This window comes from Camelina sativa, chromosome 11, assembly GCF_030686135.1.
Source record: "Camelina sativa cultivar CO46 ecotype springtype chromosome 11, ASM3068613v1".
Classification (NCBI taxonomy): Eukaryota; Viridiplantae; Streptophyta; class Magnoliopsida; order Brassicales; family Brassicaceae; genus Camelina; species Camelina sativa.
Window position 1 is genome coordinate 28,698,630 of NC_141890.1, and position 25,951 is coordinate 28,724,580.

At 37.7% G+C, this 25,951-nt stretch overlaps 1 protein-coding gene and 3 pseudogenes across 1 annotated transcript; 2 read left to right on the forward strand and 2 right to left on the reverse strand.

Moving 5' to 3' along the window:
- Window positions 1-5,300: 5,300 nt before the first annotated feature.
- On the forward strand, window positions 5,301-19,260 carry LOC147934542 (uncharacterized; annotated as a pseudogene).
- A 334-nt stretch (window positions 19,261-19,594) lies between these two features.
- LOC104724279 (F-box protein At5g39250) lies at window positions 19,595-21,068 on the forward strand. The gene is made up of 2 exons (XM_010442739.3): window positions 19,595-19,739; window positions 20,074-21,068. The coding sequence occupies exon 2, from the start codon at window positions 20,083-20,085 to the stop codon at window positions 20,836-20,838; it is 756 nt and encodes a 251-aa protein (XP_010441041.1). The 5' UTR covers window positions 19,595-19,739; window positions 20,074-20,082; the 3' UTR covers window positions 20,839-21,068.
- A 372-nt stretch (window positions 21,069-21,440) lies between these two features.
- Window positions 21,441-22,599, reverse strand: LOC104724280 (expansin-A25-like; annotated as a pseudogene).
- Window positions 22,600-24,216: 1,617 nt separating this feature from the next.
- LOC147934543 (uncharacterized) lies at window positions 24,217-25,700 on the reverse strand (annotated as a pseudogene).
- Window positions 25,701-25,951: the final 251 nt, after the last annotated feature.

Consider the following 25,951-nt stretch of genomic DNA (forward strand, 5'->3'; position numbering starts at 1 on the left):
AAGTGGTATATCTGTTATTTCTGAAGATGTGAGAAGCCGGTTAAGTAAGCAAAGATAGAAGTGGGCGAAGAGTGCGCATTTGCCTTATGACAGTAAAAGGCTGAGCTATCTCCATCTGTGACGGCACATGATCATATGTTTTGGCAGTATCATTTTCTTTATTTTTCAGTTTTGGCCCTCCACAGTTTTATCCATAATCCATTTATTAACATAGATTTTACTTTAATATGATACGTACGAAAGATGTTTACGATTTTTCTAATCAAATGTTTTCCATTCATTTGACCAAAGAAATGTTTTCGTTTGATTTCTTTATTGGACCACCCTTTGTCACGGTTGGACCATTGATTACTTTAAGACTTTGTTTCTTTCAATTTATTTAACATGGGTGATAACTCTTGTCTGTTTCATGATATTAAATGACATAATATCTTAAGACAAAAAAATATCTTAATTGACATAATATCGTAGTCGATCTTTTTATATAAAATATTTGATTGGTGAAATTAATCAAAAAGGAAAAGAAAACTAATAATCTTAGTAAAGTTGAAAAAAGAACTTAATATGTATAATTAAATCCTAGACAACGCCTCGCATTTAAATCAAGCCTTATTTGTTTTTTTTTTTGTAAAACTCAGAATTTTCTAGGAGTTAATGAAATTCAGAAGAATAAAAAAACTATGGATGGGTTGCATGTTAGCCAGCAAAAACTCATTGGACAAACACAAGAATTTTGAATAAGAAAAAAAAAACTAAAATTCACTTTTTATTTTCTGTTTTAAAGGGTTTGAGATATGAGCACCAAGAACTTGAATCGAGACCGGTTTGGTTATTTGAAGAGAGAAAAGGGCATGTGAAGGCACATGGGAGAAGGAGACAGAGAAAGAAGGCATGTAAGTGAACAGAGAACATGTTCTGTATATTCCCTGCATGCACATAACTTCCTTTTTGATATATAATCCTAATAAAAAAAATTACAGTTACCATGATTTTTTTTTATATTTGATTTATTTGATAACCCATAAGGGAGATGACTCTCTTTTTATAATTTCGATTTGTTGCACATGGTTTACTATCTAGATTTCAGGTTAATAGCATGTGTTTAGCTGTTCCTCCACGTGAATGATTTGTGTAATTGTGTACACTGATTAGCAAGTTTTTTTTTTGTTAATTCTGAGAGTAAATCACCAGATCTATGGAGGGATCCGAGACTAATCTTTCTGGGAAGAAGATATCCCACGGGTAGGATCTCCCATATATGCAAATGGGCCATAAGCAATTAGTCCATACTTATATGGCCAAAGAATAAATCTGAGTAATTAGCAAGTTCAGCTTAAAGTTATTATTATAAGGAGTAATGTCATGTTTCTATATTTTAGTCTCATTGTCACATAATTAATAATATATGCAGATGATTTAGTTGATCATTAGTCCTCAACGTGCTCGTACATGCTTTACATACACTGACTGATACACATAACAAACCTTATTTTGTTATTAAGGTAGACATTTTTTGTTAATTGTAAAAAATACTAAACTATATTAGGTAGATTTAGAAAAAAAAAACAATCTTATATCTTTCAACCAAAATATAAATGTATATAATTTTTTTGAGGAAATAATTATAGATGTATATATGTGTCTATCAAGAGGCGAGAGAACAAAAAGTTTTGGGTTTTGTTTTGTTCGTTTGATGAAAGTGGGAATTGAGGGACAATATGATACAGAGAAGGGACAATCTATCTATTTATCTTCTTTGAAATAAGCAAAGAAATTTAGATGTTGACGAGACATCTTTTCGTCCCCCTTTGTGTTTCCTTGATTACTCAACATTTTATTATAATTCAAATCAAAATTAGCAGCATTCGACTTTATGGTACCAGGAAGTTCCTATAATTTTTTAGTGTCTTCAAAGTTCAAACACTATCACGTCGTTCAACTTTTTAACAATGAATTTTTTTTTTTTAAAACGCAAAAAAACTATATATATTTTTAAGTAATGTCATTTACAAAGGTCCATAAGCCAAACAGGTTTGGATACAGAATCAACATAATAATCAACATTTTGACAACCAAATTTTGCTAATGTATGAGCAGCTGCATTACATTTTCTTTTAGTGAAAGTACAAAAAGCATGTTGAAATTTAGAACTCCATAAATTTATGTTTCGAAGAAGATTCGTGAGAGAAGTGTTTTTCAAATGGCCCATTGAACAGTTTGAATGTTTTTTTTTTTTTTTTTTTGAGTATCTCACAGTCCCAATGAAATATGGCACAATAGTTACATACATATAATTGACCCACGTGAAAATAAATAAATAAACATCCAAATCAAGACGTTTCTCACACTAGTCGACCAAAAATATGTGTTATGTACAGTGAACTGCTTTAAGATAAAGGTTGCCTTGAGTAACAATTTATCATGTAGTGCAATCTGTAAATATCTATAATTTAGTAAAAATTTGTTAAATCAACTAGTAACAAGTAACAACAAATTAGTAGCAGTGGTTCCTTGTAATAGATTCATTCGTTTTTTTTTTGGGGTTAAATTAATGGGCTTCACTTTTCCAAAAGAGAAATCAGACTAGTTAATCAGAATTCTAATTTATTTCCTACGTATCTCAACTTTTTTTTTCGGTAAGTTACATATCTCAACTTTTATTATTAATATTTTCTTGCACATCTTTTTGGGTTTGATGAGCCACAATAGCTTTTTTTATTTTATTATTATCATAAAAGGAGCACTTTTGTAAACAAATTATTGCAACTTGTACTATGTAAAAATAATTATTAAAACTTGCATAATTTACCTTTTTCGACCAAAATACTCTTTGTCTACATATTTTGTATTCGTAAATTTAAAACACGAATACAAAGAAGAAAAAAAATTCTATCTATGTAATTTTTTGTGAACAAGTGCTATTTTTAATAAAACAGACAACCACCATTTTTCTTTGTGAACAAGTGCTGATAAACATTATTTTTTTTGTGAACAAGTGCTATTTTGAAAACTTTTAGACTTTTAGTATGCATGCATATATATATAAAGGACCGGTTATTAACTTATTATCTAAACTGCAACTAAAACAACACACAAACCATATTTGTTTTCAAATCCCACAGATGTATTAATTACATGTAAGTGCTGTCTAGCTATAAAAATCATTTCTATAGTATATGTTAACCACTTGGGATAAACTCAAGTTACATAAGAAGAAAAAGACTCAAATTTCACGTCAAATCATCCACTTTTATTTCCTCAAAATATCTACTTTTCCATGTGATGTATTTTTCTTGTTCGTTCCACTTTATTCCCTATGTTTGTTTTCTTAAGAAGAACAAAAAATACAAGGAGAAGGAAAAAAAAAAGGAATATAGAGGTTTTGGTGGGGAAATAAGGTATCCTGATACTAAAACACAAGTCAGTGACGAGTGTGACTACTGATCCCACAGTCTGACCTCTTTGCTCTTGTCTCCCATGCTCTTCACTTATTTGTCCTCTTTTCACGTTTAATTATCAGTTGGTTTTATTCAAATCAGTTTATGCCTTCATAAATTTTCATATTCCATACAAAAATATACTGCATAATCAATATATAATATGTTAAGAAATTGGTAACGTCATCTTTAGTTAAAGAGTGTGAAATATCAAAATGAAATACAAATACCCATAATTTGTGACATATATACAACAAACAATTCGAATCAAATTAGCTTATCTAGATCATAACTCTACTTCAATTTAACAATCATTTTCGACCACAACACAATCAGGTCAGGCTTTGTTCAATTCCACTTCTCCCTCCCTTGTTTACATATTTTGGTATCTCTCTATTCGGCTTCCTTCGTGTTGTGTAAAAGCTAGTATTTCGATTACTCTTTGTTAATGTAAATTTTAAACCATACCACCTTTTTGTTCTTTTTAAACAACAGATTAATTATAAACAGTTACAAGAGAAAAATATTTAAGTTGTACCATAAAAATATTTTTTCTATGTAGAATCAAGATGGTACATTGAAAATACTAATTAAGGAAGGGGGGCTATGCATTAAAATATCACGACCGTAATAAAAAACGGATAGACATTAGGCTTCCAATGGATGTTGCGGTTAGTGCGAACTAATCTATCAGTGTTTTCGTTCATTCTAATTTTAATTTATTTTAATGTAAAATTGGTTTTTAGTTTGGTCTGGAGTAGTTTTCTTCTATATTTTTTTGGTCCACAGCATAGAAGACTATTGTTTATGAATAGTAAATAGAAAGGAGTCCGGTCTCTAAACGGTTTAATTTGAATTAATCTTTTCAAGTTTTTCGTTATGGTGTTTTGGTTTTGTTTTTTAATCTTCCAAAATTCATTGTTTTTTCCCCTTTGCACGAAGATCCATCTAATTTTTCGTTTTTATGATCCATCTAAGTACAGAGTAAATTTTTCTTCGAAGGACTACCACACCACACTGCTTATCCCCAGTTTTATTTAATCAAGTCCTAATAAGTAACTACTTTTAAGAAAAACAATTACTTTTAAGAAAAAATCTGCTTTTTCTCGCTGGCACGGTTCCCAATGAAGAATCGCTGGTTTCCTGATCGTCGTGCTTCCACCCTGAATCCAAGGGTTTTTACCGTTGGTGGTTCCCTTCCCCCTCCGTTCCTCCCCCTGATCCCCCCTTTCCCATATGTACCCTTTCCAACTTTCCCCTCTCTCCCCTGCTGTGGTAAAGATTTCGAGAAAGATTTTACCGCAAACTGCCAAACCCCAAAGGCCTGCTATGATTGTCTCTCCCCAGTCTGATACTACTGTAATAACCCAAACTACCTCCTCTGCTCCTGATGTGGAAATGCACCTGGTAAATGAGGACACAAATGTCTTGAATAAGTCAGATCTATCAAACCCTAGATCTGGATCTACTGTAGCCCTACACCCCACTGGACAAGAACAATTTACTGTAATTGTCTCCAAAACTACTTCTCCACTACTCACTAACAAAGCCTCTACCTCCCATACTCCTATCAACTCGAATCCTCGAAAGCCTGCAACCCTATCAACCTTAACCATACCACCCTCTACCACAGTACCAACTTACCAAATCCTGCAGAACCAGCCTCAAACTACACCTTAGTCCCATGTTTCTGTATCCACTGCCCAAGCTGCCCCCCCCCCCAAACCCAAACATTCCACCCTGGTTGATAAATTGAAGAAATCTATAGACAAATCCCTACGCCGGATTGCTCCAGCTACTTACACTGACTCTGGTCAGCCCACAATTCACATATCGGATGATGTCTTCCAACGCGGCACAGAGATGCACAAAGACTTTATCCTCTGTTTCTTCAATGATAGGCCTCTGTTATTCCACCAAATCCAAAGTGTCCTTAATCATATGTGGGGCAAGGGCCGTAGACTGGAGATTCATGTCAATCATCACTCGAACTCAGTGCTGGTGCGTATCCCAAATGACTATATAAGAGCAAAGGTTCTGGAGAAATGTATCTGGTACATAGGCGATTCTATGTTTCATATAGCTCCATGGGCTCCTCATTATTCTTCAGCTACTCCACCTCTAGACTCAATTCCTATATGGATCCTCATGCGGGACATCCCTCTAGACCTGAGGACCACAGAAGGTATTAGTCTTATAGCGGGATTAGTAGGAGAACCAAAAGAAACTGATGATTTCACTATTAATCTGGTAAGTTTACGGGTTGCTCATGCTAAAGTGCTTGTTGATTGATGTGTGTGGAATTTCACTCCAAATCTTTTACCTGAAAAGACCACACGACGATTGAAAGTGCACAGTTAATCAATGTAGTATTTTAGGATCGATCCCACAAAGAGTAATAGCTAACACAAATTAAATTAAAAGAGAAAGAACTATGGTTAAGACTAAATAAGAAATTGGGGTTTTGGGTTTCCTAATAACTATTGCAAATAAATAAAACGGTTTAAAACTATAAGACTAAGGCGTTGAGCGTTTTGGGAGTCATCTTAGGGTTTTCATGGTTCTAAGCAATATTAAGTGTCAAGATCTAACAAGTAAATACTAATTTCGGTCTAGGTTCTCAACTACGAAACACTAATGAACTAACAAGCTATTCTCATAGAATGAAAGTCTAAAGTCTTCATACTCCGTTACTCAACTTTCGTAGGCAACAACGCATGTCAACCAGCTAGTTAAACAATTTTGATACATTCACCAAACTCCGCAACTCAACTTATGCAGTTTACGACGCGAGGTTTCGGTATAACACTAGTTCGAAGAAGTAGGATAACGCGGTTAGCGCTCCCGTTCTCTAGATCAGTACTTGGTGATCAATCCAAGCACATGCATTAAGATAAAGATGTTCCAAAAGAACTCTAATATAATCCGAAAATAAGATCTAACAACCTAATTGAAGCGAACCATGAATTCCCCTTGAATCACCCCATAAAACCCAACAAAGTAAACTACTCGCTCAAGATGCAAAGAAAAGACATTAATATTATAAAGTATAACATCAAAAGTGAATCAATAAACAAAAAGAGGTTCAAAGGAAACTTCTCTATTTGTCACAAAAGTAACTTGATCCCAAAAGCAATGATAGTATGAAAGAACTAGAAAGAGTAGAAAGAGAGATTGATGGCAGATCTTCAAGCTTCAATGGAACGGCGAGCAAGAGAGAGAGCTTCTCTGGTCGTGGCTAGGGCGGCTCCAAAGGCTGTAGAAGATGCACTCTCCAAAACCCTAGGTCTTAAGAGTATTTATAGGGTTTTGTAAGGGCAAAAACGTCTTTTCTTCTTAATTGCAGGAAAAGGGGCGGCGAAAGAGGCTTCTAGACCGTGAAGGAGACTTGGACTGGGCCGAAGTGATGGTCGCTGGTCAGGCCTTGAATAGAAGCCCATCGGCTAGTTGGTTCTCTTCACGTCGGTTTGTAACACGTCTCGGTAAATCGGGCATAACTTCCGGATGAATGAATAGATTGACTTGATTCCACTTCGAGGAGAAAGATGACTCTTCCAGATTTCCATAGACACCAAGCATGATATATTTTGAGTTCTGGAAGCTCTTCAAAAGTTTCCCGTACTGTAAAGCTCTGAATCTATCCTAAAACGTGTTTTTCTTGTCTTTTGGTCCAAATTGCTATAAAACCTATAAAACCTTTTTGAAACCTGAAATACTTGATAATAGACCTTTTATACTAGAAATCTCATCAAACTCTTCCTAAATGCATATGAAAATTATAGCTAATATAAGTAAAATAACGATGTTATCATTGATCTTACCAAGAAACTACCAAATGTTGTGGAATTCACTCGTAATAATGGCCAGATAGTGGAAGTGGGTATCGAGTACCCTTGGCTACCTCCTACGTGCTCCCACTGCCATGAACTTGGGCATATTGCTAAAAACTGTCTACAGTTGCCTCCACCAGTTCCTGCTCCCTCTGAGAATCGACCCACTATAAGAAAATTTGGAAAGGATAAAGGCAAGTGATATATCATGGTTTTTACGGTTTTTAACCATGATATAAGTGTGCTTTTTGAGTCTTTTGATTTGTTATCTAGGATGTTTTCGAGTCTTAACAAGTTTTTTAGCATTTTGGCACAAAAGGAGCGAAATGGAACGATTTGGATCATTTTGGAGCATTTAACCGGAAGAAATCAATTTGGAGCCTGATCATGTGACCAGCGTCGACCGACACCAAAGGAGCATCGGTCGACACCAAGACAATCCGACTCAAGTCTTCATAATTGGAAGTTTTACAAATTTTGCCCAAAATCTTCCATAATTGCAACATAAGTCCCTGACGTGTTTTAGGACATATATATATATATATATATATATATATATATAGTATTTTTAGGTTTTAGAAACCCTTAAGTTATTTTCTAGAGGGTTTTACTTTCTGCAACCTTGTGAGATTTTGAGAGCTTTTGGGAGAGAGAGATCTGAACTGCTTTGAGAGAAGAATTCATAAACTCCCTCTTTACTCTTATAATTTCAATTGCTTATTATTCAGAATGATGATTTGTGTTTCATTGAATATGTCTGAGCAGTTTGCTTGTTAGGTTCAGAGTTTTTCACAGAGATTTTATGATTTATTAGATTTGTTATTTTTTAGGATTCATTATCTTTCTAGATCTTCATCATAGGTTGTTCTTCATATTAATCCTTGATTGGCCATCTAGAATTAATACTCTAGGAAAATAAATTGATATGAGAATATAATTGATTTTCCTCATAAAACCTTTGATGAACAAAATTACTTCTTGCAAAGAGATTTGATTTAGTATTTTTGTGAACAATCTAAACTTGTTTTGAAAGCTGATTTTTAACCTAGAAATTTTGTGAACAATCTAAACTTGTTTTTAAAGCTGATTTTTAACCTAGAATTTTACAAAGAGATTTGGATTTTCTGGTTTTAAATTTAGATAATATTTGCAGTGAGAACTGATTTATTTTACAAAAGTGTTTAGAGTTCTAGATCTGATTTTTAATTGTTTGAATCCTATTAAATTATTGATTTAATATTTTGTAATTTCCTGAAAAATTCCTTAGACCTAGCTTTTTAATCCCTTGAATTTATACAGCTTTTATTTAATATTTTGCATTGCTTTTCTTAATTTAAATCAACTTGTTTAGCGTAATAACAAAACTCTATAATTTATTGTGTAGACTTGGGTCCTTGTGGAATTCGACCCCTGAGTACTACAGTGATCTCTTAATTTGAGAGAGTAGCTCTAGGGTTTAATTTGAGCTTATCAAATTTTGGCGCCGTTGCCGGAGATTTTTTGATCTACCATTAGATTTGAGTTTTTAATTTCGTCTAAATTTTTTCTTTTTATTTTCTACTTACACGTTTTTGTTTTTCTTCTCTTTGGAGTTTCAGGTACATGCCTAATAAGCCTAACACAAGGAGAAACAAGACTGGTCCTACTGTGAAGCTTTCAAACCAAGAGTTGGGAAAACTTGAGCGTGAAAACCGAAAAGCAGCCAAATCATTGAAGATGGTTAACACAATCATTTTGATTCGTGATGAGGACAGTGCTTTGAGGGATCAAGAGGGCCACTTGCGCAATGAGCAGGGCCAAAAGCTTGATGCTGAGGGCAACGTAATTGCTGAAATCATTGTCGGAGACGAACAGGATGATGGTGTCGATCGCCGCCAACTTGGTGTCGATCGACACCCCCTTCCAGCAGACGAACGTGGAGCTGCAAACCACGTAAACAATCCGGTTCGAAGACAGGAGCACAACCGGGACTTAATCAGAACCATTGCTGACTTTAACCGGGCTGATTTGATGTATGAGAACCGGTCTGCAATTGTTCCTCCTCCATTCCCCAGGAATGATTTTGAGCTTAAGCCTGCTTACTTCCAGCTAGTTGGGCAAAGACCTTTCTCAAACCTGCCCCATGAGAAACCTTTGGACCACATTGAGAACTTTGAGGATCTTGTGACCAGTATCAAGGCTAATGGAGTGACTGAAGATTACATATACTGCAAACTCTTCCCATACTCACTTGTAGGAGAAGCATATCAATGGTTGAAGCAGTTGCCACCCGGTTCACTGACAAATTGGCAATACATTAAGGTGGCTTTCTTTAATTACTTTTATGATGATGTTATGTCTGATGATTTGAGAGTCAAGCTGTCCTCCTTCAAGCAAAGACCAGATGAAGCTTTCAAGGCAGCTTGGGTGAGATTCAAGGCTTATCAAAGGGATTGTCCACACCATGGCTTTTCAAGAGTACAATTATTGAGTATCTTCTTCAGAGGATGTGACTGGGAGTATCAGTTAGCTTTGGATGTTGCAAGCCATGGAAATTTCAAGACAAGGTATCCTGAAGATGCTAAAGCTTTGATTGAGAATTTGGCCTCCAGCAATAGTACTAAGAGAGTTGATGCTGAAAGGAAGAGATTGCATGGAGGATTTGATGCAAACCAGCTAGCTTCTGTTAATTCCAAGCTGGATTCAGTGCACAATCTTCTTGTGGGTAATAAATTGGTTCACTTTGCTGCTGAAGTTGAGATATTTGAGCCACAACCTGAGACATGGAATGAAGAAGCAGATGTCAACTTTGTTTATGGAAATCAGGGTCAGAGATTCGGTAATCAGCAAGGCAACAAACCTTACAGTGGGAACTCTTCCGGCTACACTCCCAAACCGGATTATCAGAAGCAGCAGCAGAATAACAGTTATACAAGAACTTATGGGAACTCATCTTATCAGTCTCCGCCTCCACAGACTTCTTTTGAGAGTAGAATAGAGGCCATGCTTGATCAACTTCTTCAGGAACAGGAGAATATGACAGTGACACTCAATGGAAAAATCGACAATGTTTACACAGAGCTTACTAGAAGGATTGATGCATTGAATGTACATGTTAAGAAGTTGGAGAGTCAAGTTGCACAGACTGTTGGGTCTGTCAAACGACAAGAGGGATTTCTCCCTAGGAGAACTGAGTCAAATCCCAAACATTCTTGTAATGCCATATCAGTGAGAGGTGAAGATGAAGGCGAAATTGCTTCTGCAGAACAGGGAGAGAAATCGACAAATTTCTCGGCTTCAGATGATGGTGTCGATCGACACCACCTTGGTGTCGGTCGACACCCCTCTCAGACAGAACCCGACGTTGCAAAATCTCAGGTTCCAGCTGCTGAAAGGGTGTACCAACCAAAGATTCCTTTTCCTAAGCCAAGAAGGTCCAAGCAGGAGATTGAGGAAGCTAGATGCAAGGCAATGATGGATAAGGTAATGATTGAGATACCTTTAGTTGATGCAGTTAAGTTTTCTCCTGGACTTAAGCGGTATGTGAAGAGAGTGGTGTCCAATGGTTTGAGCCCCGAAGAAGGAGCACTGCTTACCAAGGATTTCAGTGCGATTCTTTTGAACCAGCCTCCACAGAAAAAGAAAGAAAAGAAGCAAGAGGTGGTTGTCTCTAAGAAAGTGAGTGCAATGATTCAGTGTAGGACTTACAGAGAAATTACCAGATCCTGGGAACTTTCTACTTGATTGCACTATCTTTGCAGAACGGTTTGCTCACTCACTTTGTGATCTAGGCTCTAGTATTAACTTGATGCCACATTCTGTTGCTGTGAAACTTGGGATGACAGAATTCAAGCCAACTAGATTATCTCTTATCTTAGCTGATATATCTCACAGAATTCCTGAAGGTGTCTTAGAGGATATTCCAATTAAGGTTGGAAATTTCATGATTCCCACTGACTTTGTGGTGTTGAAGTATGATAAAGAGCCTAAAGACCCTCTCATCTTAGGAAGATCTTTCTTGGCAACAGCTGGTGCCATCATAGATGTGCATAAGGGACACATAACACTGAATGTGGATGGTTTAAGTGTGAACTTTAAGATGCATAAACTGAGGAGAGCTCCTACCATTGATGGCCAGACATTTTCTGTTGAGAAGATTGCTGAGATAAGTTGCAAAGAAGCAAATACACGAGCAACAGGCTCAGTGTCGACCGACACCCTATCAACATAGGTCGACACCCCTCCACATCTGAGACCGAACTTGTCCAAAACTGATGCTCAAAGTCATAAACCTGTTCCTAAACAGACAACTCAACACTTCATACTCCAAAGTCCTCAGGTAAGGCCAAGGTATGCATTTTCTTCACCCAAACCCCCTCCTATCCTCAATAAGAATTTCAAAGTTACAAAAACTGTTTTGCAGTTGACCAAGCCACGAGAGTATCGTAGAGCGCTTGTTTCTTCTGTTGATGATTTTGCAGGACATAAGAGAAGCAAACCCATCCCTAAATCCCGCCCTGGTCCTGTTCCTCACATCCTTGGAAGACCTCATGCACCTAATGCTTATACACCACCTTGGATGATGAGACATTCTTCTCTGAAGCATTCAATGCCACGTTCTAATCCACCGGATGCCTGAGCTTCAGAACAGTCAAGCTAATGATTGAACACAAGCGCTTAGTGGGAGGCAACCCACTTCTAGGTTCTTCTTTTCCTTTTGAGTCAGTTTTGTTTGAATTTTGTTTGAAATTATGAACTATCTATATATCATGTTGCTTTTAACCTGTGTTTGTGTTTGAGTGTTTCTTCACAGCATACTCATCAAAGGATTGATCCAACAACACATGAACACAACTAACTACAACTAACAAGGAGTTTCGGCCAAGAATTCACCATTTGCCGAGGGTGTAGATCGACACTGCAATGGTGTCGGTCGATACCGATGGATAACCCGAGAACAGTTCATCTTTTCTTTACACTTTTTCAACACATTTTTGTTTCTTTTCCTTTCCCTTGCTTGATAACACTAGGGACAGTGTTGTTTAAGTCTGGGGGGAGGTTAGTACTAACTACTAACATAGTTTTTGTTTTGAGTGTGTCAAAACTGAATTTTTGTTTTTATTGAGTCAATTTTTTCAAAATTTTGTTGGGAACAATGATTTTTCTTTTTAGTGTATTGCCTTGGTTGATTGAATCCACAAATCCTACAGATTGAATCCACAAATCTGACTAATGAAAAATCCAATGGCTAACCAATAAACCAAAGACATTCGAATTTCCAACATAATCCATAAAAGCCTGAGGTAACTTCTGCACTTTTCTTTTTACCTCATCAAGGAGATTGATGTTCATAGAGCTTAAATCCTTGTTCATACCTGACAAGTAAGATTTTCAAAAGAAAATGGTACTCCTCTCCCTTATTCAAGTTGAAGAGATTATTCCTGGGAGCTTTGTTTTTTTTTTAAAAATGAGAGAATAAAAGATGAAATGATTTTGATCAGTTTTGAGAGGTAGGTAAATTACTTGTGACCTCATTATTCTACTCTTGAGTCAAATGATCACACAAATCTTGGAAGCGAGGGGTAGGTAAATTACCGATGACCCCATTTTTTGCCTACAACTTTGAGAAAAAAAAACAGCAAAGCAAAGCCCAAAAAGAGGATAAGAATAGAATAAGTCTGGGGGAGAGAAAGAGTACCACATGTGGTAAAAGTTATATCTTGCTTGTTATGGTATAGTACGGGAATGAGTCTAGAAGGTTCTTGACATTGATCAAATTGATGAGACCCATCGATGAAGGCTTAATGGAGGAAGTAATGAAATTTGGTTTGAATTTGGGATGCTACGAATGTCAACGGAGAAGTACATGGTGGTGTGATTTGGATTTGTCTGCTAAGCATATGGATTATGATTTGAATGATCATGGCATTACTTAAAAAAGAAAATGAGTTTCTGTGTTTTCAAACTTCTTTCACAGATCTAAGTTTATGTTTTGCTTGAGGGCAAGCAAATGCTAAGTCTAGGGGAGTTGATATATCATGGTTTTTACGGTTTTTAACCATGATATAAGTGTGCTTTTTGAGTCTTTTGATTTGTTTTCTAGGATGTTTTAGAGTCTTAACAGGTTTTCTAGGATTTTGGAAAGAAAGGAGCGAAATGGAGTGATTTGGATCATTTGGGAGCATCTAACCGGAAGAAATCAATTTGGAGTCTGATCATGTGACCAGCGTCGACCGACACCAAAGGAGCATCGGTCGACATCAAGACAATCCGACTCAAGTCTTCATAATTGGAAGTTTTACAAATTTTGCCCAAAGTCTTCCATAATTGCAACACAAGTCCCTGACGTGTTTTAGGACATATATATAGTATTTTTAGGTTTTAGAAACCCTTAAGTTATTTTCTAGCAAGTTTTACTTTCTGCAACCCTGTGAGATTTTGAGAGCTTTTGGGAGAGAGAGATCCGAACTGCTTTGAGAGAAAAATTCATAAACTCCCTCTTTACTCTTTTAATTTCAATTGCTTATTATTCAGAATGATGATTTGTGTTTCATTGAATATGTCTAAGTAGTTTGCTTGTTAGGTTCAGGGTTTTTTACAGGGATTTTATGTTTTATTAGATTTGTTATTTTTTAGGATTCATTATCTTTCTAGATCTTCATCATAGGTTGTTCTTCATATTAATCCTTGATTGGACATCTAGAATTAATACTCTAGGAAAATAAATTGATATAAGAATATAATTGATTTTCCTGATAAAACCTTTGATGAACAAAATTACTTCTTGCAAAGAGATTTGATTTAGTAATTTTGTGAACAATCTAAACTTGTTTTTAAAGCTGATTTTTAACCTAGAATTTTACAAAGAGATTTGGATTTTCTGATTTTAAATTTAGATAATATTTGCATTGAGAACTGATTTATTTTACAAAAGTGTTTAGAGTTCTAGATCTGATTTTTAATTGCTTGAATCCTATTTATTAATTGATTTAATATTTTGTAATTTCCTGAGAAATTCCCTAGACCTAGGTTTTTAATCCCTTGAATTTATACAGCTTTTATTTAATATTTTGCATTGCTTTTCTTAATTTAAATCAACTTGTTTAGCGTAATAACAAAACTCTATAATTTATTGTGTAGACTTGAGTTCTTGTGGAATTCGACCCCTAAGTATTGCAGTGATCTCTTAATTTGAGAGAGTAGCTCTAGGGTTTAATTTGAGCTTATCAGCAAGTCGATTGCTCAGCCTTCCTGGATAGCTAAGGATTCTTCTTCCCGCAAGGAAGACACTCCTCCCACCACCTCTGCTACTTCTCCACCTCTTGCAAGTGTGTCTGCCACTGCTCCCACCCTCCTTTCTAATCCTCCTCCACCCTCTGATACTATACTCTCCCCTAACCACTTTGCAATCCTGTCCAAACCACTGACCCATCAAAGTATCTCCTCCTTGGCCCATCCTTCGCCTCCCTCTGTTTTAACCACTCCCTCGACCCCTCTAAAATCTCCCCCATCCACCCACATTAACCCCCAAATAACTGAACCTTTTGAGCCCCATACCATCATCGCAGTAAATATTCCTGAAACTAACCGTGACCTCCCTATGATAATTGATCTCCCAGCTACACTCACTCAAAATGGTACCCCCTACCCTCACTCCCCCAAAAAAACTCTAAAACATTCTCGATCCCATCCCTCGCTAATTAGTCCACCACTTCAACCCAACTCAAAACCGTCACCGCATGCCTCAACACCTTCTCCCTCTCCAATGCGTCAATCTCCCGTCTTTTGGCTACTTATCACGAGCTACTATTGGATACCACTCTTCTTCCCGAAGGAGAGCCTCCAGCTCTTCATTAATGGATACAAAGCACTTATGTTTGGAATATCTGAGGCCTGAATGACCTGGATAAGCATCAACCCTTTTGTAATTGGCTTAGGACTTATCAACCGCTTTTTGGAGCTATTTTGGAAACACATGTAAAAGAACCTACTTTGAACGGTATTATGGAGAAGTTTTGTAAAGGATGGAAGTATACCTCTAATCATTCATCTGACGAGGATGGTCGTATCATAATAGTCTGGAAGGATCTGGTGTCTATAAGAGTGCTGCACCAATCAAGGCAAACCATCACCTGTGATGTCACAATCACAAACAAACTTCAATTTGTGTTCACGGCAGTCTATGCTTCTAACTTAAGAGAGGAGAGAACAGACCTTTGGGTGGACCTCATGCGATTGCAACAACAATATTCCTTGGATACTTATATGTGGCTTGTAGGAGGGGATTTCAACCAAATCATCCACCTGTGTGTGCATTCCTCTCCCTCAGTCAATAGCCTATCCTCCTCCATGACTGTGTTTAAAGTATGTTTAACACAAATGGATCTGTTTGACTTGAAATTCCAAGGTCCCCTATTTACTTGGAGTAATCACCAGCATGCGGGCCCCATAGCAAAAAAGCTGGATCGTGTACTTGTTAATAGCTATTGGTTAACAATATTCCCCGATAGCATCACTACCTTCCTAGCTCCACTACCCTCTGATCACTCCCCCAGCCTAGTAGACCTTGCATACCAACTCCCGAAAGTTAGTAATAGACCCTTCAAATTGTAACAACCCATCCCGTGGACCTCACTAGCCCCCCGCTAGCCGCCCCAATAGACCTTCTGTGGACCCTGCTAGCCCCCCGTTAGCTGTCCCAACGGACCCCAAGCTGGCCCTGCAGGGCATCGATCCTAACCCCTCACTGTGGAAATGGAACTATTCATCCAAATCCACTAGTAGGTTATTAGTGCGCCAGACGTTCCTCGAACCCTGGTCCCCATCCGTTAACAACCTTCCCACAGGACAAGCTGTCACCAATTGACCTGCAGATCAATTGGTGACAGCTTATCCTATGGGAAGGTTGTTAAAGGGTGGGGACCAGAGTTCGAGGAACGCCTGACGCCCCAATAACCTACTGGTGGATTTGGATTTCCACAGTGAGGGGTTAGGATCGATGCCCTGCAGGGTTAGCTTGGGTTCCATTGGGACAGCTAGCAAGGGGCTAGCAGGGTCCACGGACGGTCCGTTGGAGCAGCTAGCGGGGGCTAGTGGGGTCCATAAGACGGGTTGTCATACAAATTCTTCAACTACCTAACCATGTACCCAAACTTTCACCAGTTGGTTACTGAGGCTTGGATTCAGGACGGAAGCTTTGCGGATAACCTAAAAGATTTCTGTTGGACCCTACTAGCCCCCCGCTAGTGGGGAGACTTAAAAACCATTAACCAAGAGAACTTTTCACAAATACAAGAGAGAGTGAGTGAGGCTAACTGTTTGTTGCTTGATGTGCAGGTACAGGCTCCGGACAATCCTTCACCAAACACCTTCAAACTTGAGAGAGACTTTCTAAGGGGAATTGAAGAAGTTTATTTCAAACAGAAATCTAGAGTCAATTGGCTGAAGGAGGGTGACCTTAATACCTCTTACTTCCACAAAATCTGTCAAGCGCGTGCAAGCTATAATACTATACGGTCCTTTCTCCCAGACTCGGGGGATCTGCTAGTTGATCCAATGGAGATGAGTGAACTAGCCATTGCCCATTTCAAGTCCATCTTAGCCCCTGATCGTTCGACTATCCAAACAGTTTGGTTTTCCCAAGATTGGTTCCACTCATTAAATCCTTTCCGCTGTTCCCAAACTCAGTCTATCATGCTGAGGATCCCAACTCCGGATGAAATAACCAAGGTTATTATGAAGATCAATCCCAACAAGGCACCTGGACCTAATGGCCTAACTGCAGGTTTTTATAAAGCGGCTTTGAGCATCCTGGGAGATGAGGTCACAACTGCCACTATCAACTTCTTCAGGACCTCCTTCCTTCCTTCGTCTACTAATGCAACAATCTTAAATCTAGTACCTAAGAGACCATGAGCATCGAAAATAGTGGACTACCACCCTATATCCTGCCTCAACACTCTGTATAAAGTTATCTTGAAGCTTCTTGTCGCCAAACTGAAGCCTATTATCCCTTCACTAATCTTGCAGAACCAAACTGCCTTTGTCAAAGATCGACTTCTCCTTGAAAACACCATCCTTGCAGCGGAACTCGTAAATGGCTACCACAAAGCTGCTAGACCAAAACGTATTATCATCAAAGTGGATATTGCCAAAGCTTTCGATACTCTATCTTGGGACTTTCTGTTTAACAGTTTGAAAGGATTCTCCTTACCTGATCAGTACCTGAGATGGCTCGAAGCATGTGTCTGCACCACAAATTTCACCATTGGTTAAAATGGAATGGTCCACGGCTACTTCAAAGGAAACCGCGGGCTCCGATAGGGTGATCCTTTGCCCCCCTACCTGTTTGTCATTGCAATGATTAATCTATCACTCATGCTAAATAAAGCAACAAAGGAGGGCCGATTTGGTTACCACCATAACTGTGAAGAAGCAAAGCTAACTCACCTTTGTTTCGATGATGATCTCCTCATATTTGTGGATGGGTCGCTCTCCTCAGTTCAGAGTGTCCTCCACGTATTACATGAGTTTGAAGAATGATCGGGTTTAGCTGTCAGCCTCCAAAAATTTTCATTCTACACAGGCGGTCTTATGGATGTGGAAATACAGTCGATTACTAGTTCCACTGGACTCACCCATGGTTGCCTTCCTGTTCGCTACCTAGGGGTACCACTTTGCACAAAAAAAACTAACCTTACAAGACTGTGAACCCCTCCTACAACAAGTGAAAGGGAAAATAAGTAATCGGAGTGCAAAACACTTATCATTTGCAAGTAGGCACTTACTCATTAACACAGTTATTGCAGGGATCTCAAACTTCTGGTGCTCCTCCTTTATCCTGCCAAAAAAATGCATTTCAAAGATTCAGTCACTTTGCAGTGCCTACTTGTGGAAAGGCAGTGTTGAAGGTCATCATAATGCCAGAGTCTCTTGGGCCACTGTCACACAACCCAAGGAACAAGGACGCCTGGGCATCCGGGATCTAAACTACTGGAATAAAGTGTGCATCATTAAACTTATCTGGCTTATCTTCTTCCAGTCTGGTTTGGTGTGGGTAGCGTGGTTAAGGTTACGCTTCCTTCGGGGTTCACTCAGTAACTATTAGACAATGAAGAAACGACAAAACTACTCATGGTTAGCCAATAAACTAGTAAAGATGTGGGAGGATGTTTATGGATGGATAAAAATGCGAATTGGAAATGGAGCTACCTGCAGGTTTTGACTGACAATTGGTCTCCCTTTGGTAAAATTAAAGACTTCCTCTGCTCTCCTTCAGATTCATGCCTTGGGATTCCCTCTACCACTACCCTTAATCAACTGTATCCTCAAGGCAGATGGTTACTTCCACATGCGAGAACAGAAAGCCAGGTTTCACTCCTCACTTTCATTACTACTTTAAATCTGACTGATTAGGAATGCTATTATGAATGGGAATTGGAAGGTAGAAATTACCAGCGATACTCTACTGGCGAAATATGTAACTTGCTTCGTCCTGCCTCTCCTCTGGTCCCTTGGCGCAAGGTGGTTTGGAACCCGAGAGGCATTCCAAGCATAGTTTCCATACTTGGCTGCTGGTGTTAAATCGATGTCCCACTCGTGATTGCATCCTCCACTGGGGACTTACAACTGATCCAATTTGTCTACTTTGTAACTCCTCGACAGAGAGTCGTGAACATCTATTCTTCAATTGTAACTTTGGTTGGTCAGTCTGGGCTCCTATCGCTGCTAGATGTCGGATCCAACCCACCTCCTCTTGGGATATCACTTTGGAACGCATGCAAGTTATTCAAGGATCTAAAACAGAAAGAACAATCATACTTCTAGCTTGGCAGTGTACCCTCTACTTACTCTGGGAAAAATGGAATCACCGCCTTCACTGGCACACCTTCCGAACTCCGGCTACTCTGATCCGTCAAGTGGATTCTATTATCCACAACAAAATCTCAAGGTTCCGCGACTCAGATCCCTCGTTTGCTATCTCATTGCTCGACTTCTGGTTCTCCTCATCATAATGGCGTTTACTATTCCATCGATCTCCCGGATACTGGTTCACATTAATTTCCTTTACTGTATTTATGGACCTTGCCCCTTTTAACTGGGCTTTTCCCAAAAATACTCTAAACTTTAAAGCTGAGCTGCTTTTGTAACATTTTCTTTTATTTTGCATTTTAATAGAAAGCCCTTATCAAAAAAAAAAAAAAAAAAAAAAAAAATTACCTCCTCTACCGTACGCAACAACACGAAAAAAATGAGAATTAAAATAATTATCTTGGGCTCCTCTATGGGCTAGTTTCTATATTGGGCTTTAGGCCTTTTTATTACTTTTTTTGTTTTTTTTTTAATCTTATTCTTAAATCATCATTTTTCCTCTGAACACGATGATGGCTTCTTCTTCCCCTAATTTCCCAGAAAATTAAGTTTTCTTCACTTTACTTGTCGAATCCTACTTTATCTGATCCAGATTTCGTCTCCAGATCATGTAAAAAAAAAGGTTAGTTCATTTTGGTATCGTTGATGTTAGTGAAATCTTCATCTTCCTGATTTGGTTTCGACGATGATCGTGTCCTCTTTTATTAAAACTGTTGAAATTTCGTATTTGATTTATTTCTACTTCTCTTGTGTGTCTCAAAATTTTTGTTTCTGTAATGGATCTTCTTACTCGCCCTTAGCTTTGTTCAATCATCATAAATTGATGAAAATTTGATTTGCTTCTTCTTAAATCATTGAACCAACCAATTGTGATCTTTTAGCAATTGGGTTTCTAGACATGAAATTAAAAAAAAAAAACAGATCTTTGGTTACAATTCATATGCTCTGTGTTACAGTTGTTGAAGATGTTATGTGAAGAAATATTGAAGAATGTGTTCCCATTGCTAGAAGGCGAAGATCTCGCGGCTTGTATGGGTGTAAGCAAACAATGGAGAGATATAGCGAGTGACGATTTTTACTGGAAATGTCAATGTGCAAAGAGATGGCCTTCAGTTTGTAAACGGCATAAGCCTCCTGCTGAGACATACTACAAGATGTATCAGATGTTTAGTAAGCGGCGGGTGAACCGTGCTCTCCCTCCTCCGCGTCTCTCTTTCGAGAACTTGGAGTTCTTTATCGATATGTGGTCGGAAGATAAACTTGTTTTCTCAGGGTTAATACCTGGCGTGGCTTTGGACAGCGGGATGAAAACGTTACCATTAGGGATCAGCAATGTTCTTAGAACTCACCTAGAGAGACCTGATTACAAGATGGTTGTTCCCGCTGAGCCAAGATTCACTATTCCGTTAAACCAGTCGGTTAGTGTCTCTTTGCTTGTGGCAAGGAATGATTCGAGTAAGGTTGCTCGGATCATCAACCGATCTGTTTTTGATTATATAGACCGTTCATCGTACCGAGCGCTTGCCTTTGAGTATTTAGACTTATCTCCTTATTACCCTTTTATATCCGGTATACGAGCATGGATCTCTTTGCTTTTCATGGATGTCGAGGATATGAATGATGGCTTACTCGACGTTTTCGGGATTCAGTTGGATTTCAATGATGTTGCTGACACTAAAGATGAGGTTTTGTGGCTTCTTGACATGCTTGATTGGAAGTGAATACAAAGCTTAACACTCTCAGGTCTGTTACACACAAACATCGTTTACGCCAAGTACTATTCTTTCTACTGCATATGTTAATTTTTCTTTTATAGTAGTTTGAAATTTTTTTTTGTTACTCTTTTAATTATTTAGTTTTGGTTTTTTCATTTGCTGCAATTCAAATAACTCAAAGTGTTCTTACTTACGGAACAATGGAAATAGAAAACTGAATAATTTCATACTACAAAGCGAAATACCATGTCAAAAAGACCCAAAACTGTATAGTATTTTTTTTCGGTTTGGTATTACATGATATATACTACAGTTTAATTTCAAATCGGTTGAATGCAATTTTGGTTTATTTCTGTTCGAGTTTTTTTATGATAAAAAGGTAAAAACTTATTGTTGTTTAATATGATCATACATATTTAGACCATATATAACTTTAAAGTAATATTTAATGAATTTTGGTTTTAAAATAATGAAATGAAACAGTTTATAAACATATTTCGGTTCGATTCAGTTTAATGATTTTGGTTTGGTTCATATCTGTTTCCTTATCTACCTCTATCTAGTTCTGGTTAAATCTTTAGTTTAAAATCAAATGGAGGAATTAAAAATTTACATAGATAATATCTTAATTATTTTTAATTATTGTAACTAATACACCTGTTAGTGGTAACTTGTAACTTGTAAGCCACCACTTAAAACAATTCATACTATCATTTTTCGTAAAAGTTACTTTTCCCATCATAAGTCTGTCCAAATCCCCAATTCGATTGCATCACATTATTAAAAACCTTTGTAATCCCATCACTCGTCGTAACCTTCAATGATAAACTCTGACCAGTCAGAGCAGCATTAATGGACCAATTTTGTCCCCAATTCCTGCTCATTGTTATCCACCCGGTCTTGCTTCCCTTGACCTGCATCGCTTTTATATCTCCGGCTCCTCCTACGTTGTATGCCAATATCATTAGGAAATAAGGGTTTCCTTTGGTTTCAAACTTGATACCTCCGGCTCTAGAACAAGGAACACGCCTGTATTTAATCGGGACAATCCCGGTTTTGTACTGGGCTATCTTGAGGAACATTGGTAGAGTGAGATCAAAGTGTTTGTTTGGTAGGTTGCACCAAGCGGATTCTGGTGGACATAAATTTGTTGCTGTGATTAGGCGCACACATGACCTCGTAACAAGCCCCGCAAGTGTACCCGTTGTTGAAGAGCACCGTGCTCAATGCCGCCGTCGCTAGACCATAGACTGGTTTGTCAGTGTATCCACAAGCTCCATCTATTACATGTATAAAGAAAAAAGTGAGTACCTTATATAATTATGGTCTTCCAAATGAATTATATATCTTTATATATATTTAAAATATCTTTGGTCAATTGAAAATGGAAACGGAATAATAAACTATTTGGTATTTTGCATTATTCTTTGTAAAAATATTTTATAAACAAAAACGAAAACCAATATATTATATTAAAAGTACGAAAGTATATAATAAATGCAAAAATTAGAATTTTAAACAGTTTATACAATATTTTTTTAAAACAAAACATCAGATTAATAATTAGTTCGACAGTATATTAGTAACTTACGTTGAGTGTCTCCACCATGGATATCACCGTAATATGTGGATACCAATTAGTGTCGAGTCCGTTGGTTGGGATGCCGGGTGCTTCAGCTACATCACCAATCTGACCATGACTCATGGACACGAGCCACGTCACCATTATTATCATAAAACATTCAACATATATCATTTTTTCTGAGAGTTTCCTGATATTATTAATTTATTTTCCTTTTTTTGGATAACCTTTCACTTTAACTTTAATTTGTGATGAATATTGATGGGAACAATATGGGTGGGGCCGTGGGGGTATATATAACTAGAGAAATATAACTGATTTTTGTCATATCTTTACAATCTTCCCAAATGTATTGAAGTTTATGTAGTCAATCTGCATCCTAAGAAGTGTTAATGTTACCATTTTTGTATATGTAAGATGTAAATAGGTTGTAAAAAATCATGAAATGTTGACTTATTAAAATCTTTTTAAACTTGTTGAAGTTTATGTAGCCAATCTGCATCTTGAGAAGGGAAAACATTGCCCTCTTTGCATTTTTGAAGGTACGATGTTAATAAGTTGTAAAATGTCATGAAATGTGGAGTGAAGTCCCATTTCTTTTTTCACTTCTGATATAATGATATATTTTTGTTTTCATGAATTTTAAAAAATGACATCCAATTAAAAAAGTTAACCATATTCATTAGTAGGAAAGGTATATATAAAAACAAAATGGAAGCATAAGTATTTCTTGAAAATTTATAAAGAAACACTTAAATAAGTATTGTAATAGAAGTAAAAGATCATCAAACCAATATCACAAGAATTCACACAGAATATAGGAATTCGTAGACAAGTAATTCTAAAAATTCCAATTCTTGATTATTTTACAAATAGACTTACCAATAATTCTTACTTCTTGATTGGTTGTTGCATGCGTTAGCTAGCATATTAAACTCATACAATTACCCTAAGAGTTAATCTTCCCATCAAAAGTCTGTCCACGGACATTTCCTATTTGGTGGTGTCACGTCAACACAAGTCTTTCGTGTTGGAGATGACTATGGAGATGGTTAATCCATCACTTGTTGAGATCCTTTAGGATAAACATTGTCCGATCAACACCACACCACTGGTCCCAATCTGTCCCCAACTCTTTGAAAATGGGATGAACCTAAAAATAAACCAAATACTCAGAATCACTGAGCTTTTCCCTTTATTAGAAATCTGATCAAGTAGTTTATAACTCCCTTGATTGGGTTTACACAACACCTAAATTACTTTAGATTGCCACCTGAGATTTCTACCCCTTAACTAGAACAAATCCAAAGAACAGCTTCTCCCTTATCTATCTAGTTTACCATAAACATAGTAATGTCTCCAAATCACCAAGAGAATATCTTCCTCTCAACCAGAATGTACTCCGTGATCTCCTCCTCGTCATCACTTCAGTTGGTGCCGAATCCACGTCATCACTTATTGCTTGATGAATACTCCTTTTACATGGAACAACATCCGCCTTGTTCCAGCAAACTCGTAGACTTTTGATGCCCATAAAAAGGTTGCACACACAATCTCCCCCTTTTTTTTATTCAATTTGTCGTTTCAAGCATTCCTACAGGCAAACTCTTGGACACTCACAAGCACACATCATATCGCGTTAATAATAACAAGGTTCAAAGACCAAAAGATGTTAATACTAGCTTCATTACGAAAATAAACTGTGTCCAGAAACAACCATTACACACGCAAGTTCTCAGAGTTAACAAGAAAACACCAGATCACTCCCCTAAGTTCTAAACTACCCCTCTGATACAGACTTTCTATCCATCAGACCCAACCTCTTCAAAACCCTCTTCATCATACTCAGGGTCAAAGTTCCTATAAGCAGAGTAAGTATCAGACCCATCTTCATCAATAGGCTCAGTTTCAGCATCAGTGTCATCAGCCTTCGGTTCATAACCTTGAGCCTCACTATCAGTATTCACTCTATGAGTCTGATCATTTGAAGGGTGAGGGAAAGAACCATAATCTCCCCCAACTTGATGGACACACTTGAGTAAAAAACGATAACACCACAGATACAAAGAAACAACCGCAGGAGGAAAAGAGAACAAACCTTCTAGACGAGTTGCCATATCCAAAAGCAGAGGGAAATATACCGCAAGTCAGCACCCAGGGATCGTCCAAAGACAAAGTCACCACGACATTTAAAAACACCTAGACCCCCTCGTACTTCAGGATTGAATTTCTTTGGCCCTGGTGATGGTTTTTAATACCACTCAAGATCAATCTCCCTTTGAAAACGAAGAACCCTGTAAATCAAATTAGGAAAAGGCAGAACATTCTGGATTTGAATAGGAAACCTGGCTGCTCGTTCCACTTGATCGTAGACTAACTTGCCAAAATTGAAAGGAATCTTGTTGTCCAACAAGTACAGAAGCTTGGCATGATCAATGGTGACATTGGAATTATTAGTCGAAGGAATCCAATTCAAGCAACATATCAGATATAATCCAGCCAGTGTCTTAGACATCACAGACGTCTGTAGGTCCTTCCAGGTTACAACTTTCTCACCAGAGAGATACTTTGCCAAAGCATGTTTGGTGAGAGTTACTCGCTCAGTCTCAGACTTGGAATGCCACTTAATTGCTGGAGTTCTAAAAGCTTTGTTGATCATCTGAGGAGAAAACTCATACATTTTCCGCCGCACATAGAGAGGAGTCTTTTTTGTCACATTGTTGTAGATGTGAAAACTGGAATAGAATTCCAAAATCACCTCTTTGACATACGGCTCAATATCGACAACAATATCCATTAGATGATTCACCTCTATTACACGCATAACAGCAGCAGTTTCACGAGGGCCTCGAGGCACATACCTTTGATCATGAACCTCTCTACGCTGAAAATCACTATACCGAGAAATATCGTAAGAGGTGAGAAATCGAAGGTTCATCAGCTGGTACGGTGGCTGCTAAAGTGATGGATCCGCCACATCCTTTTTAAATTGATGATATCGATGAATGCTACTCTGGTCAGATGAATCATATGGAGGTTTTCCGCGTGAATTCATATAATTACGCAGCAGATCTGGATAAGGATCATTGATTGGAGGACGAGAAAGATCAGGAACAGGGGTTTTGGAAGGCGGCGACGAAGAAATAGCCGGTGAGGAGGTAGAACCAGTAGCCGCCGGTGATGGGAAATGCCGAGGAAGCTTTGGGGGCACCTCTTCAATCGAACTATCAGAGTCTCACAGCTGCATTCGATCCGCAATCGAGCGTTTCAGAGAAGCACGGGTTCGCGGTATTGTTAGGATTTAGAGAAATGTGGGACAACACAGAAAATAGGATTAGCATAAAAACCCAGCATCCAAACACCGAACCGAAATATCTCGTGAACAATGAAAAATTAAAACCAAAAATTAGTGCAAACCGGTATTAAACCGGATATAACCAATCTTCATATTCAGAACATAACCAGCACAAACTATCAATTTTTAATCGCAGAAATGAGCTAGGATAAGAATTTGAATGAGCTTAACGGAAACAAGCA